The sequence below is a fragment of the Rana temporaria genome, chromosome 1, assembly GCF_905171775.1.
Source record: "Rana temporaria chromosome 1, aRanTem1.1, whole genome shotgun sequence".
Taxonomy (NCBI): Eukaryota; Metazoa; Chordata; class Amphibia; order Anura; family Ranidae; genus Rana; species Rana temporaria.
The window spans coordinates 25,839,279-25,855,662 of NC_053489.1; the positions used below are offsets into that span (position 1 = coordinate 25,839,279).

At 43.7% G+C, this 16,384-nt stretch overlaps 1 protein-coding gene across 2 annotated transcripts in view; it reads right to left on the bottom strand.

Moving 5' to 3' along the window:
• The window catches only part of UBAP1 (ubiquitin associated protein 1), a 65,062-nt gene that overhangs the window by 11,917 nt on the left and 36,761 nt on the right, over window positions 1-16,384 (bottom strand). For both annotated transcript variants that reach the window (XM_040336036.1, XM_040336035.1), the window contains exons 2-4: window positions 12,873-12,913; window positions 11,443-11,567; window positions 9,842-10,717 (exon numbers count right to left, since the gene is read on the bottom strand). In XM_040336036.1, the coding sequence (XP_040191970.1) occupies window positions 9,842-10,717; window positions 11,443-11,567; window positions 12,873-12,906 (1,035 nt within the window). In that variant the 5' untranslated portion in view covers window positions 12,907-12,913. The remainder of the gene's footprint in view (window positions 1-9,841; window positions 10,718-11,442; window positions 11,568-12,872; window positions 12,914-16,384) is intronic.

The window sequence follows — 16,384 nt, forward strand, 5'->3', positions numbered from 1 at the left end:
CCTTGTGTGTAATTTAATCTCAGTATAAATACAACTGTTCTGTGAAGCTCTCAGAGGTTTGTTAGAGAACCTTAGTAAACAAACAGCATCACGAAGGCCAAGGAACACACCAGACAGGTCAGGGATAACGTTGTGGAGAAGTATAAAGCAGGGTTAGGTTATAAAAAAAAAATATCCCAAGCTTTGAAAATCTCACGGAGCTTCTGTTCAATCCATCATCCGAAAATGGAAAGAGTATGGCACAACTGCAAACCTACCAAGACGTGGCCGTCCATCTAAACTGACCGGGCCGGGCAAGGAGAACATTCATCAGAGAAGCAGCCAAGGGGCCCATGGTAACTCTGGAGGAGCTGCAGAGATCCATAGCTCAGGGGGGAGAATCTGTCCACAGGACAACTATTAGTGGTCTCTCCACAAATCTGCCCTTTATGGAAGAGTGACAAGAAGAAAGACATTGGTGAAAGAAAGCCATGAGAAGTCCCGTTTGATGTTGGTGAGAAGCCATGTGGGGGACACAGCAGACATGGTGAAGAAGGGGCTCTGGTCAAAATGAGACCAAAATTAACTTTTTGGCCTAAAAAGCAAAACGCTGTGACGCGGAAAAACTAACACTGCACATCACCCTGAACACACCATCCCCACCGTGAAACATGGCGGTGTCAGCATGTTGTGGGGATGCTTTTCTTCAGCAGGGACAGGGAAGCTGGTCAGAGTTGATGGGAAGATGGATGGAGCCAAATACAAGACAATCTTGGAAGAAAACCTATTAAAAAAAAAAACTTGAGACTGAGGGGGAGGTTCACCTTCCAGCAGGACAACGACCCTAAACATACAGCCAGAGCTGTTCAACGTTTTATTTTTTTGAGCACAAAGAGTAAAAGATACAATGCACAAACAAAAGTAATGCACCTCCATAGGGATGGTAAGTAGATACATAGAGTTCTAAGCAAAATATTAAGGAGATAGCCCTCATCTAGGTATATTACAACAAAGTTGCATACAAGGGGCATCAAGAAGTCCATACATGTAAAAGGTGACTTGGCAACCAACATCCTTGTTGACTGTGTGGATCATAAAATCGCTACCCTATTATATTAAAGAAAAGGGGAAGAGATCAAAGACAAAGAGAAGGAGGGAAAAACATTTAATAAAAAAGGAATTAAAGAACAGAACCAGAGTTTTCCACCTGGAGCCGAGTCTACAGTAGACTGGGGGGGGGGGGGGGAGTTGCACTTGCATATATTGGGACTATGGGTCTCAAGTCTTTTCAAACTGCTTTATGGCGTATACCAGTAATTTTCTCCTGTAGCATAACCCATGAAATCTTGAGCTTGAAACCGAGTCCCCCCCCCCCCCCCCCAAGGTCCAGCAAAGGTTATTTCCACCACAAAGGAAATAAAGAATATCAATCTTTGTGAGCTACGATGGACGTTTTATCCTATTCATTAACCACTTAAGGACCGCTTCCTGCAGATATACGTCAGCAGAATGGCACGGCTGGGCACAAGCACGTACCTGTACGTCCTCTTTAAGTGCCCGGTCGCGGGCCCGTGCCCCGATCGCCACTGGAGTCCAGCGATCGGTCCCCGGAGCTGAAGAACGGGGAAAGCTGTGTGTAAACACAACTTCCCTGTTCTTCACTGTGGCGCTGTCATTGATCGTGTGTTCCATGTTATAGGGAAACACGATCAATGAGGTCACACGTCCAGCCCCGCCCCCCTACAGTTAGAAACACAGATGAGGTCACACTTAACCCCTTTAGCGCCCCCTTGTGGTTAACTCTTAAACTGCAATTGTCATTTTCACAGTAAACAATGCATTTTTAGCTGTGAAAATGACAATGGTGCCAAAAATGTGTCAAAACTGTCCGATGTGTCCGCCATAATGTCGCAGTCACGGAAAAAAAATAAAAATAATAATAGCTGATCGCCGCCATTAGTAGTAAGAAAAAAAAAATGTATAAAAATGCAATAAAACTATCCCCTATTTTGTAAACGCTATAATTTTTGCGCAAACCAAATCAATAAACGCTTATTGCGATTTTTTTTACCAAAAATAGGTAGAATACGTATCGGCAAAAACTGAGGAAAAAAAACAAAATTTTATATATTTTTGGGGGATATTTATTATAGCAAAAAGTAACAAATATTGAATTTTTTTCAAAATTGTCGCTCTATTTTTGTTTAAAGGCGCAAAAAATAAAAACCGCAGAGGTGATCAAATACCACCAAAAGAAAGCTCTATATGTGGGAAAAAAAGGACGTAAATTTTGTTTGGGAGCCACATGGCACGACCGCGCAGCAATTGTCAGTAAAAGCGACGCAGTGCCAAATCGCAAAAACTGTCCGGGTCCTTTACCTGCCTAAAGGTCTGGGTCTTAAGTGGTTAACTGCTTGCCAACTGCCTCACGCACTTCTACGTCGGCAGAATGGCACAGGCAAAGCAATGAATATATACGTTGCTTTGAGTCTGCCGGCTATCGGGCACGCGCCCGCCTGCCGCGGTGACCGTGCCCGCGGGACCCACGGACTCAATGTTCGCCGGGGGGGGGGGGGGGGGGGGATGCCTTAGTAAACAAGGCATCTCCCTGTTCTGCCTGGTGACACAGCACTGATCATCTGCTCCCTGTCATCGGGAGCAGCGATCTGTGAGGCGTCACAGCAAGCCACGCTAGAATCACTCCCTAGTACACACTTAACCCTTTCCCCTCCTCCTACTGGTTAACCCCTTCACTGCCAGTCACATTTATACAGTCATCCGTGCATTTTTATAGCACTGCTCGCTGTATAAATGTGAACGGTCCTAAAATGGCGTCAAAAGTGTCAGCCGTAATGTCGCAGTCACGATAAAAAAAAATAACAGATCGTCGCCATAACTAGTAAAAACAAATAAAAATGCCATAAATCTATCCCCCCCATTTTGTAGACAATATAACTTTTGCGCAAACCAATCAATATACGCTTATTGCGATTTTTTTAACCAAAAATATGTAGATAAACTGAGGGGGAAAATATATATATATATATATATATATATATATATATATATATATATAATTTTTGTGTGGGGGGGGGGGGTATTATAGCAAAAAGTAAAAAAGTTTCCCCCACAATTGTCGCTCTATTTTTGTTTATAGCGCAAAAAAAAAAAACTGCACAGGTGATCAAAAGAAAAATCTATTTGTGGGGAAAAAAATAAAATCAAATTTTGTTTGGGAGCCACGTCGCACAATTGTCAGTCAAAGCGACGCAGTGCCGTATCGCAAAAAGTGACCCAGTCATTTGGCAGCCAAATGGTCTGGGACTGAAGTGGTTAAGTAGAGCTATTAGGGGGCTGTAACACTCTGGAGAATGGAGACCCCCCTGAGATTCTAGGGCACTCCCACCATACATGGAACATAGTGCCTTGTGGATCACTGTAGATGAATGAATAGGAGTCTGTATCCCCGAGACTCCTATTTATTCACAGACTGAAGTAAACTCCAGTTACTATCCTTCAGTAATGAACAGAAGCAAATCGGTACCGATCAATGCGTAGCTTCAGGAAAAAGGGTTGGTTGAACGAGAAAAAAAAAAGAAAAAAAAGAAGGAGGATGTATGGGCATCCTAAAACCTCGTACACACGATTGGATTATCTGAAGGGAATTGTGTGATGACGGGCTGCTGTTGGAAAATCTGACCGTTTGTATGCTCCATCGGACAATGGTTGTCGGATTTTCTGCCAACAAATGTTAAATAGCATGCTTTAAAATTTTCCGACAACAAATGTGTGTTGTTGGATTATCCGATCGGGTGTACATCAGACAAAACTCCAAAGTACAAACACGCATGCTCAGAAGCAATGCTCACCATAACACAATAGCAGAAGTTGCCCAAAGGGGTGGTAATAAAAAGCCACAGTTTTGGGTTTGTTGGCCGACAATTCTTTGCCATTTGTATGCAAGACAAGTGCACGGCCAACGCCCTTCAGACAGAAGTCCTACGCTTTTTGTCCGCAGAAAATCTAATCAGGTGTACGAGGCTTAACACTTCCCTGTTCAGTGTGTTAAAACGCTGCAGTGATTCCACTGCAAAATGAACAGCATTGTCCCCCTAGGGCAGGGTTTGACAAATTTGCTTGGAATCTAGGAGCCAGCTAAAAAAGTTAGGAGCCAGAAAACGCGCCCCGTCCTGCCGAGCTTGCGCGCAGAAGCGAACACATACGTGAGCAGCGCCCGCATACGTAAACTGTATTCAAACCACACATGTGAGGTATCGCCGCGATTGGTAGAGCGAGAGCAATAATTCTAGCCCTAGTCCTCCTCTAACTCAAAACATGCAACCTGTAGATTTTTTTTTTAAACGTCGCCTATGAAGATTTTAAAGGGTAAAAGTTTGTCGGCATTCCACGAGCGGGCGCAATTTTGAAGCGCGACATGTTGGGTATGAATTTACTCGGCGTAACATTATCTTTCACAATATTAGAAAAAATGGGGATAACTTTACTGTTGTCTTATTTTTTAATTAATTAAAAAAGTGTCATTTTTTCCCAAAAAAGTGTGCTTGTAAGACCGCTGCGCAAATACGGCGTGACAGAAAGTATTGCAACGATCGCCATTTTATTCTCTAGGGTGTTAGAATAAAAAATATATATAATGTTTGGGGGTTCTAATTAGAGGGAAGGAGATGGCAGTGAAAATAGTGAAAAATTACATATTAGAATTGCTGTTTAACTTGTAATGCCAACGGCCACCACCAGATGGCGCCCGCTCACAGAAGCTCACAGAAGCAAGAGCTTGGGACTTCACAAGGCCGCGGCCTCAATTACCGGCCGTCACGAGCCCGCTGTGATCGCGCGGGGGGGGCGCACGGAGACACAGGATTCTGTGCCTCCATTCTTGCCCCACCACCTGATCGCGGCGACCAGTAATTGAGGCCGCGGCCTCAATTACCGGCGGGCGCCAGGTCACAATTGCGACCTAGCGCCCGGATATTGTCGACCCCTGCCCTAGGAAGTAGAAAAATAACAGATAGAGAATTTGGGGGAGAGATATACTGGTCGGGAACAATAAATAGGAAGACTATGTTATGGGGGAACTCAGAAAAACACAAAAAAAAAAAAAAACACAAAAAAACTTCTGTGTTAATGTACTGACAGACTGCATCATGTTCTGCCCATAAAATCGCACCACTATCACCGATTCCACACTCCGACAACAACAAAGGTCTGCTTGTTGGCTTATCCTCACCTAATCTTTGCCGTTGGCAGGGTGCCGTCGTGTTATTTTAGGACAGTTAATCTCTAGCCTTCTAAAATGGTTATTTTAAAAGGAAATCTGTACTGACTGAATAAGCACCCGCAACACAGATCCAGTGATTTCATCAGCAAAAGCAGCACTCTTCACGCTTTACCATCTTTTAACCCCCGCTAACGGACGAAAAAGGGTTAAAAATGCCTGCAAATCGCCGCTGCACCTCGATTTCAATGGACAGGGGCGGTGTTATACACCACTCCTACATCGTTGCAAAGATGCGGCTAGCGGGACTTTTTTTACTGTCCTGATGGCGCACCGCTCCAGTGTGAAAATCCTCTGGCCAGGGGCGGACTGACAACTCATGGGGCCCCCGGGCAATAGAAGATTATGGGGCCCCTGGGCTTACAGATGGCCACCACGCTAGGAGGCAGTGCAGAGGCGGGGCAGCTAAAATCTCAGGATTTTCACATCAAAAGCATGTCGGTTTCAGACATTTCAGGGACAGATGTAAAAAAAAAAAAAAAAAAAAAAAAAAAATTTTTACATACTGTCCCTGGTTTTACTGAGCCTGGCAACCCTGATGGGGCCCCCTAGTGGCATGGGGCCCTCAAGCAGTGCCTAAGTGCCTCAATGGTCAGTCCGCCCCTGCCTCTGGCTTTCACCTTGGAGTGAGAGGATAGGCTCTTTACAGGCACCATTTTTAGCGCTATAGAACCTGTAAAGTGCCTTCAGTGTGAAAGCAGTAGTGGTGCAATGGATCACTGTTGATTCGTGATCCGAACAGGTCACCCCCTTCGGATCGGCACGCTATGCGATCTGCGGATTGCCGCCCCGGCCATAGCATTAGGAAAGGCCACGGCTTCGGCCAAGCTTCGGAGCCGTGGTCATCTTGGTACACCCGGCAGCCCCCCTCCTCTGTTTACACCCACAGAGGAGCAGCAGCCCGCGCTCGAGAGACACACACACGCCGCTCTGTAAGGGGGACTGGCAGTCATACTGATGAGGGGTCTGCACTACTGGGGGTTACTGTCTGCACTACTGGGGGATGTCTGTACTGAGGGGGGGGGGGGGGGGGGGGGGTGAAACCAATTTTTTTTGCACCGGGTGACACCAACCCTAGTGACGCCACTGCAGTGGGGGAGATGTGGATATTACAGTGGGGGGGGGGTGGATATTACAGTTGGGGGGGATGTTCATATTACAGTGGGGGAATGTTAATATTACAGTGGGGGTGGGGGGGGGGATGTGGATATTACAGTGGGGGGGGGGAGATGTGGATATTACAGTGGGGGAGATTTTTTTTTTTTTTTTTAAAGCAAAATGGAAGGATGAGGTAAGTGAAGGAGGACTGCACTAATGTAAAGGAAGCTATTTTTTAGGAAAAAAATGTTTTCCTTTACAAGCCTTTTAAGCTTACCAGTCCCCATCTGTGAATATTAGTTTTCTATTCTATGACCCAAAACTACAATCAAAAAGGTGCAGAGCCAGGCAGATAAGCTCTGTACAACGTGCCTGTGAACAGAGCGAAAAACAAGGATCACCAGTTCACCAGGCAAAAAAACAGCCACTAAAATTCCCTTCTAGGGTTTAGATAGAATTAGAATACATTCTTAGAAAGAAACTTTGTACCGTTTAATTGATTTAGTCACCGGAAAAATAGGAGGCAAACTGCACCAGGAATGAAGTGCATGAAGCTAGGGGTGTACATACATACCCGCGAAGCTCCAATACCTCCATCTTAGTGTCAAACCTTTCCTCTATGCCCAGCCTACACACATTCCAATTGGCCCATTGATATGACGGGCAGCCTCACTGGCCAATAGGAATGCATACAAGAGAAAGCGGTGGATAAGCTTCGTACTGACCAGAAATCCCAAAGCTTTGAGATTTGAATAAAACAGGAAGGTTTGTGAGGCAGCTCTGGGCATGTGTAGGTTTAGGTGCCTTCACTGTATATCGGTACCAGTGTGCGCCCCTTCCCCCTCATTGACATAGTCCCTTCAAGTCACCCCCAGTGAAGGTCTTTTTAGTTCCCATTGACCCACATCACTGTAATGAAGCAGTTTAACCACTTCCCGACCGGCTCACACTAAAAATATATATTTACAAATTTGCTTGGAGCCAGCTAAAAAAGTTAGGAGCCAGAAAGCGCGCCCCACCAAGCTCACGCGCAGAAGCAAAACACATACGTGAGCAGCGCCCGCATATGTAAACGGTATTCAAACCACACGTGAGGTATCGCAGCGATCGTTAGGGTGAGAGCAATAATTCTAGCCCTAGACCTTCTCTGTAACTCAAAACATGCAACCTGTAGAATTTTTTTTTAAACTTCGCCTATGGGGTAAAAGTTTGTCGGCATTCCACTGGCGGACGCAATTTTGATGTGCGACATGTTGGGTATCAATTTACTCGGCGCAACATTATCTTTCACACTATAAAAAAAAAAAAAACTGGGATAACTTTACTGTTTTTTTTTTGTATTAAAAAATAAGACAAGTGTATTTTTTCCCCAAAAAAGTGCGCTTGTAAGACCGCTGCGCAAATACGGTGCGACAGAAAGTATTGCAACAATCGCCATTTTATTCTCTAGGGTGTTTATATATATATATACATACACACACACACACACGGCGTATATATATATATGTTGGGGGGTTCCAATTAGAGGGAAGGAGATGACAGATGGCCCCAGGTCACAGAAGGAAGCTTGGGCCTTCACAAGGCTGCAAAGCCGCGGCTTAAATTACCGGCGATCGCCCGGCGGGGGCACACCGAGACAGAGGATTATGTTCCTCCGTGCGCCTCCCCCGCCACACGCCGGCCGGTAATTGAGGCCACGGCGATCGCCGGTAATTGAAGCTACGGCTTTGCAGCCTTGTGAAGGCCCAAGCTTCCTCCTGGCGGGTGCCAGGTCACAATTTGTCGCAATTGTGACCAGGCGCCCGGATTTTGTCGAGATATATAAAATTATATATATATATATATATATATATATATATATATATATATATATATATATATATATATATATATATATATATATATATATATATATATATATATATATATATATATATATATATATATATAAATAAAATCACATACATATACACACACACTGCAGCAGGGTTGACAGCCCTGCGCGAACCGCCACACAGGTACGTCGGCTCCTTTAAAGTTGATGTAAACCCTCCATACACCCAGTGAAGTGAACAGCCTCAGATGATGATACACAGGGATGAACCAAATCTCTCTACATAGGGTTTTACATGTTTATCTGCTGTCTCACATTTATATACAGTTTAGAAAATTCAGATCTTGTTAGATTTTCTCTTCCTGGTTAACAGTGTGATGTCTGGGCATACAGCCAAGATATATAACATTTCTGATTGGAGGAAAGGCACATGCCCCCTCTCATCATAAGCAGAAACTGAGGCATTTTGTAACAGGGCCAGATCCCTGCTAACCTATTTTAGAAACCTCCCCTGACAGAAATTTCAGGCTGCTTTTATCTGATGTGTCCAAGAATTTGTCCGGCGTTATCAGGGTGATATCAGAGGAAGGGTTCAGGATAGAGCTACGGGACTTGGCTCATTGAAGAGAGATAACAAAAAACACTGCAGATATACGTGCCCAGCTCAAATTTCATGAATCAGGTTTACAACCACTTTAAGAGCCATAGCAGGCGCACAGTGAGCATGGCCGGCGGGCATCACGACCGCCCGCAATCACGGGCACGAAAGCCAGAACGGGGATCTGTGTGTGTGTGTAAACAAATCCCAGTTCTGTCAGGGGAGGACAAAGCGTCTGCTCCTAAAGTTAAGGAACAGCGATCGGTCTCCTCCGCCAGCGAGTCACATCCCCCCACAGTTAGAAACACCTAGCTGGGAACACGTTTAACCCCTTGAGCGCCACCTAGTGTTAACCCTTTCCCTGACAGTGTCATTTATACAGTAATCAGTGCCTTTCTATAGCACTAATGGCTGTATAAGTGTCAAAGGTCCCAAAAAAGTGTCCAGTCTGTCACAATTCCAAAAAAAAAAAAAAAAAAAAAAGCTGATCGCTGCCAAATATATTTTCAGTTGTTTCACACTTTGTTATGTACAATTCCACATGTGTTAATTCATAGTTTTGATGCCTTCAGTGTGAATCTACAATTTTCATAGTCATGAAAATAAAGAAAAAACTCTTTTAATGAGAAGGTGTGTCCAAACTTTTGGTCTGTAGTGTGTATATATATATATATATATATATATATATATATATATATATATATATATATATATATATATAAATAAAACATAATTTTTTTTTTTTTATTGTCGCTCTATTTTTGTTTATAGCGCAACAAATAAAAAACACAGAGGTGATCAAATACCACCAAAAGAAAGCTCTATTTGTTGGGATCATTTTATTTCATTTTTCAGTGTACAACGTCACACGACTGCGGAATGGTCAGTTAAAGCGACGCATCGCCATATCGCAAACAAAATGGCCTGGTCATTAAGGGGGCAAATCCTGTCCGGGGCTGAAGTGGTTAAAGTCAACACCAGAATTGTAGCCAAATCCCAACACAATCAGGAAAATACATTTTCAGGTGCCTCTTACCTTTGGATCACTGTTCAAACAGGTCCGTGCTATTCCGTCTCTACCAGATACCACGGGGGCTAGAGAAGAAGGAGGTAAGGTGGGCTGTACAACCGCGCTTTCTAAATGCAAAGGCTGACCCCGAGTAAGGTGTCCATTCAGTTCACCGCCATTGTTTGGAGGAGAGGATTGTAAAGAGTCCTGGAAAGTGCCGTTGGGCAGGCAGGTAGTGTTTGTGAATGCCGTCTTCTGGTCGCTGTCATAAGAGTCTAGTTTAGGGAAAGACAGGGATTTGATATTGCTGACTGAGTTGATGGGAGCAAGGGACACTTTGGAAGACGGGGGTAGCTCACAGTCCTCCAGCTGCGGTAAAGTGATAAAACCATTGGGTTTTCGTAGGTGCTTGAAGTCTAGTGTTTCTTGTTTCATGGTGGTGAGGGTGTCTTCATCCTTCACCAGAGCCTGAGAGCCATGGGTGGGGTCATTTTGACTTAAGTCTTGGTCTGCAACAGGCCTGATATGAATGTCAAGGATGTTCTTTAATTCCTCCTTTTCATTAATCGTTTTTAGCTCCACATTGTCAAACGGGTTCTCCTCGCCCTCAAAGTCAGCAGGATTGAAGTCCGCTTTGGTGTGTGGGGGGCTCAGCACTTTTTGCGGTATGCCACTGCTGTTGGCGGGGGTAGGAGTAAGCATGCTGTTGTAATGGAGGCTAAGTATGGGGTGCAGGTTAGGTGGGCGACCAATGGCCTCATTTTCTTCGCGCTCACCCGTAGTGTCGGGGTCTGCTCGGGAACGGGCGGCTTCTGCCTTCAGTTCAGCTTCTCGCTGGGCAGATTTAATCTGTTTTATCTCCTCAGCCCATTCAATGGTCTTCTTCTCCAAAGAGAAGTCATACTGGGAACAAAAGAAGAATAGGTTTTTACACAAGCCTGAAAATATCAGTAAATTTGCCCTATACTTTAAGCCCAGGTTCACACCAAGCTGGGGGGGAGTGAAACCGTGCGAGTTCAGCTGAACGCGCACGATTTTACTCCCGCCTGTCAGTCCTGATTTCGGCCGCAATTTCAGAGACATCTGTGCAGGTTTCTGTTTGGGAGCCACGTCGCACGACCGCGCAATTGTCTGTTAAAGCGACGCAGTGCCGAATTGTAAAAACCCCTTGGGTCATTCAGCAGCATATTGGTCCGGTCCTTAAGTGGTTAAACACATGCTGAAAGTGCTTGAGCCACTTTACGTCATTTTTTATTTTTTGCGGATCCGAAAAATGCACCCCTAGTCAGGACACTCTCTACTTTGCAGATAGAGAAAGGAGTTGTGTGTTTGGGGGCGTCCCGACACTCCTGCTCGCCCTCTCCCCCCTCAAGAGGCGTTCTCCACACCAGGGAGAAAGCCTTGCATTACTGTGTGGAGTTACAGACAGAAGAACAGGAAGTGAGGATTTCTCAGAAGAAATAAGGACATTTAAAAGCAAAATGGAAGGAGGTAAGTGAAGGAGGACTGCACTAAGGTAAAGAAAGCTATTTAGGGAAAACATAAATAAATAAATTCCTTTACAACCCCTTTAAGCACATGTATGGCAAAGTCTAGTAAAGATCTAGCAGCGTTGTAGACACACTTACCTGGGCCTCACTTATAAGTTGACTAATGTCCGGCATACAGAAGCCAATAGGAAGGCCAACTTTATCCGGCACTCTGAACTTATCACCGATCTTGAACGGGACATCTTCTAGGTAACTAAATGGCCCTAGAGAACAAACATTAATACGGTAAGGGGCTGTGCCATATCAAACAGTTTTCTTCATAAGACCATACTGACTGTCACAGAGAAGACACAGACAAATCAAACACTACAAGCTGATAACCCTGATGTTAGCTTAGTATCAAGAGACCATTGGCTTGCATGTGACCTACACTTACAAATCAATGCATAAACAAAAGTTATCCCTTTTACTGCAATCGCATAGCAAGCGGGAGTGCGTGTGTGTGTGTACCATTCCAACAAGCCTACAATAGGAGAGGTAACTGTCAGCGCAGATACAAAGTACATGTATGGGTAGGGGTATGGTGATTAGTCCATTAGAAATACTAGTAACAGGCAGTTCAATGGTTAAAAATGCAGGCGATTTGGCTGTTGCCCTCTTGTCTTCTGATGAAAGCAATGGGTGGCTGTACAGCCAACCAATAGCCTTTTGTGTCACACCCCCCCGCGCGCTGGACAGGTAAGTGTCCATTTTTTAAAAGTCAGCAGCTGCAGTATTTGTAGCTGCTAGCTTAAAAAATGGACACTTACCGGTCCAGCGCGCCCGTTGAAAGAGAGAGAACGAGAACGAGAACGAGAACAAGAGAAAGAGAAACTGAGAACAGCCAATCTCTCTTAGCTCTCCTGTCAGAACGGGGATCTGCCTTGTTTACATAGGCAAATCCCTGTTCCTCTTCACTACAAGCCCGCCGGACCCACAGGTGAGCTCCTGCCTGCTGCATCTAATGCACGGACTAACGTACAAGTACGTTGGTTCGTTCAGCTGGTCCGCCCTACAGCAGTATGCGGTGGACAATCCGGAAGTGGTTAAGTCTCAAGTAAAAAATTTGCACCTAAATCTTACCTGAACCTGTGGAAAAAAATCTGCACCGGACTCCTTGTAAATAATGCAGGGAAACCGCGGCCGGATATACTGTATGTAAACTGAGCCCAAGCTGTCACACAAATATAGTGAGACATAAAAAAAAGTAAAAAAAAAATGGAACTACCACCATTTTATTTCTTTGGGGTGTCTTCTTTCAGAAAATATATCATGTTTGTGTGTTTTAATGAATCTTTAGGGTTAAGATGATTTAAAAAAAAAACAAACAAACACAGCACTGACAGCTAAAGGGTTAAAGCTGTTGGGGCATTATAAAAAAAAATATATATATATATATATATATATATATATATATATGAAGGGCACCCCTCCCTAAGACAGAACCCTATCCCTCTTTTCTGCAGAACAAAACTGCCTAGGATTAGTGATTGAAAGACAACAGCACAAGGGATCTCTTTGAATCTTACCGTGTAAATCAGAGACCGATTTTCTCGAATCCATTTAGAGTCTGTAAGAAGACAACATTTTACTGTTAGTGCTCAGAAGGCTTTGAGAAACGAACGACATGAAAAAAACAAACTGGCAACAAAATTTACATAGAGCTGCGCGATTCCGGCTAAAAGAATCACAATAATTTTGCTTAGAATAAAGATCACAATTCTCGTGGCGTCTTTTACAAAAAAATAAAAATAGTAAATTAGCCCAATTTTTTTGTATAAATTCATTATAGAGTATTTTTCCAAAAAAGAAAGACCGCTGCGCAAATACAGTGCAACATAAAATATTGCAACAACTGCCATTTTATTCTCTAGGGTCTCTGATTATATAGCGCCAAGGGTCAAACTGCAGTCACTGACACGGACTTAAAGTGGTTGCATACCGCCGAACTTTCTGTACCTGCAAGGTAAAGTTATAATGTGCTAGTATGCATCGCATGAAAACCAGAAGTATCTATATTTCCAAAAATGTTTTTACAACACACACACACACAAAAAAAAAAAAATCTACATATTATATATGGTCACAGGAAGCTTCGACTTACTCCATATCGCACCTGAGGATTTGTAACTTAACCACTTCCCGACCGCCGCATGTACATATACGTCGGCAGAATGGAACGGACAGGCACATTGGTGTACCTGTACGTCCCTGCCTAGACGTGGGTCCGATCGGGACCCCCCCGCTACATGCGGCAGTCGGATTCCCGTGGGGAGCGATCCAGGACGACGGCGCGGCTATTCGTTTATAGCAACTCCGTCGCGATCGCTCCCCGGAGCTGAAGAACGGGGAGAGCCGTATGTAAACACGGCTTCCCCGTGCTTCACTGTGGCGGCGCATCGATCGAGTGATCCCTTTTATAGGGAGACTCGATCGATGACGTCAGTCCTACAGCCACACCCCCCTACAGTTGTAAACACACACTAGGTGAACCCTAACTCCTACAGCGCCCCCTTGTGGTTAACTCCTAAACTGCAACTGTCATTTTCACAATAAAGAATGCAATTTAAATGCATTTTTTTCTGTGAAAATTACAATGGTCCCAAAAATGTGTCAAAATTGTCCGAAGTGTCCGCCATAATGTCGCAGTCACAAAAAAAAAAAAAACGCTGATCGCCGCCATTAGTAGTAAAAAAAAACAAAAAAAACAATAAAACTATCCCCTATTTTGTAAACGCTATAAATTTTGCGCAAACCAATCGATAAACGCTTATTGCGATTTTTTTACCAAAAATATGTAGAAGAATACGTATCGGCCTAAACTGAGGAAAAAAAATATTTTTATATATGTTTTTGGGGGATATTTATTACAGCAAAAAGTAAAAAATATGGAATTTTTTTCAAAATTGTCGCTCTATTTTTGTTTATAACGCAAAAAATAAAAACCGCAGAGGTGATTAAATACCACCAAAAGAAAGCTCTATTTGTGGGAAAAAAAAAGGACGCCAATTTTGTTTGGGAGCCACGTCGCACGACTGCGCAATTGTCTGTTAAAGCGACGCAGTGCCGAATTGTAAAAACCCCTTGGGTCATTTAGCAGCATATTGGTCCAGTCCTCAAGTGGTTAAAGAGGTTGTAAACCTCCATCTAAGGTTTGAACCTAGAATAAGGCTCACCTATAGGTACTGTAAATTTCTCTTAAATGTGTGCTGCATAGGAGATATTTACTGTAAACTCCATCGATGAGGTCATCAGCGTATGAAGGAACGACCGCCTATGCCGGTACTTCAGGAGCATATGCTGTGACCGGCGGCTCCCGTGTGGGAGCGACGTCGCGTGGCTCCCGCCAATCACACAGCCGGAATCTGTGGCCCCAGAAGGAAGATGGGCAATTATGGATGCAGCGGGGATGAAACTGGCTTCATTTGCAGGTAAGTGTCACATAATGTGCTAGTATGGAATGAAAACTAGCACATTATGCCTTTACTTTTCAGGGAAGGGGGACATTTTGTTTTTGGAGTTGACTTCCTCTTTAAGACAAAAATGAGCAATGGGATACATTACTAACCAATTTAGTTTCCAACCAGAAACAATGAGTTTGCGGTTTTGTTACATCAGAGGCACACGAGCACGGCTCATGTTACAGAGGGCTGAGCTGAAGAGAGATAATAATTGTGCAGATATATAAAGATTTAGCCAACCTTTAGCTCTGCAGTTGAGGACAGTAAAACCTTGGTTTGCGAGCACAATTCATTCCACAAACATGCTTGTAATCCAGGGTTTGACAAATTTGCTTGGAATCTAGGAGCCAGCTAAAAAAAGTTAGGAGCCAGAAAACACACTCCGTCCCGACGAGCTCACGCGCAGAAGCGAACACATACGTGAGCAGCGCCCGCATATGTAAACGGTGTTCAAACCACACGTGTGAGGTATCGCCGCGATTGGTAGAGCGAGAGCAATAATTCTAGCCCTAGACCTCCTCTAACTCAAAACATGCAACTTGTAGTTTTTTTTAAACGTCGCCTATGAAGATTTTAAAGGGTAAAAGTTTGTCGACATTCCACGAGCGGACGCAATTTTGAAGCGTGACATGTTGGGTATGAATTTACTCGGCGTAACATTATCTTTCTTAATATTAAAAAAAATGGGGATAACTTTACTGTTGTCTTATTTTTTAATTTAAAAAAGTGTAATTTTTTTCCCCAAAAAGTGCGCTTGTAAGACCGCTGCGCAAATACGGCGTGAAAGAAAGTATTGCAACGATCGCCATTTTATTCTCTAGGGTGTTAGGATAAAAAATAAATATAATGTTTGGGGGTTCTAATTAGAGGGAAGAAGATGGCAGTGAAAATAGTGAAAAATTACATTAGAATTGCTGTTTAACTTGTAATGCTCAACGTGTAATACCAACGGCTCACCACCAGATGGCGCCAGGACACCTTCCAAGCCCAGTCGCCAGGACACTATTTCTAGTTGCCATGGCGACCGGGATTTGTCGAGCCCTGTTGTAATCCAAAGCACTTGTATATCTAAGCTTTTTTTTTTTTTACAGGCTATAAAAAAAAGAGAAGAGAGGCGCCTCTAAGTGTAGCAATAAGATGCTAAAATGTCGTACCTTCATTAAATGTAACCATATTGATACACTAAGAGGCTCCTCTCTTTTTTATACTCAGTTGTGACATGGCACTACTCTTAAAGACATCGCTTGTATACCAAGGCAAAATTTATTAAAACATTTTGCTTGTCTTGCAAAATGCTCTCAAACCAAGGTTTTACTGTAGTTGTAAAGGCAGAAGTTTTTTTTATATTAATATATTCTTTGCCTTAAGATAAAAAAAAAAAAAAAAAAAAAAAAGAAAAAGTCTTCTGTGTGCAGCATCCCTCCAATACCTACCTGAGGTCCCTCTCTGTGCAGCAATGTCCACAGTGTCTCAGCCTTCCGAGAATCTCCCTCCTGATCAGCTGAGAAACAGCAGCGGCGCCAATCGGCGGCTGCTGTCAAAGTCAGCTAGCCAATCAAGGGGAGGGGCCAGATCGGAGC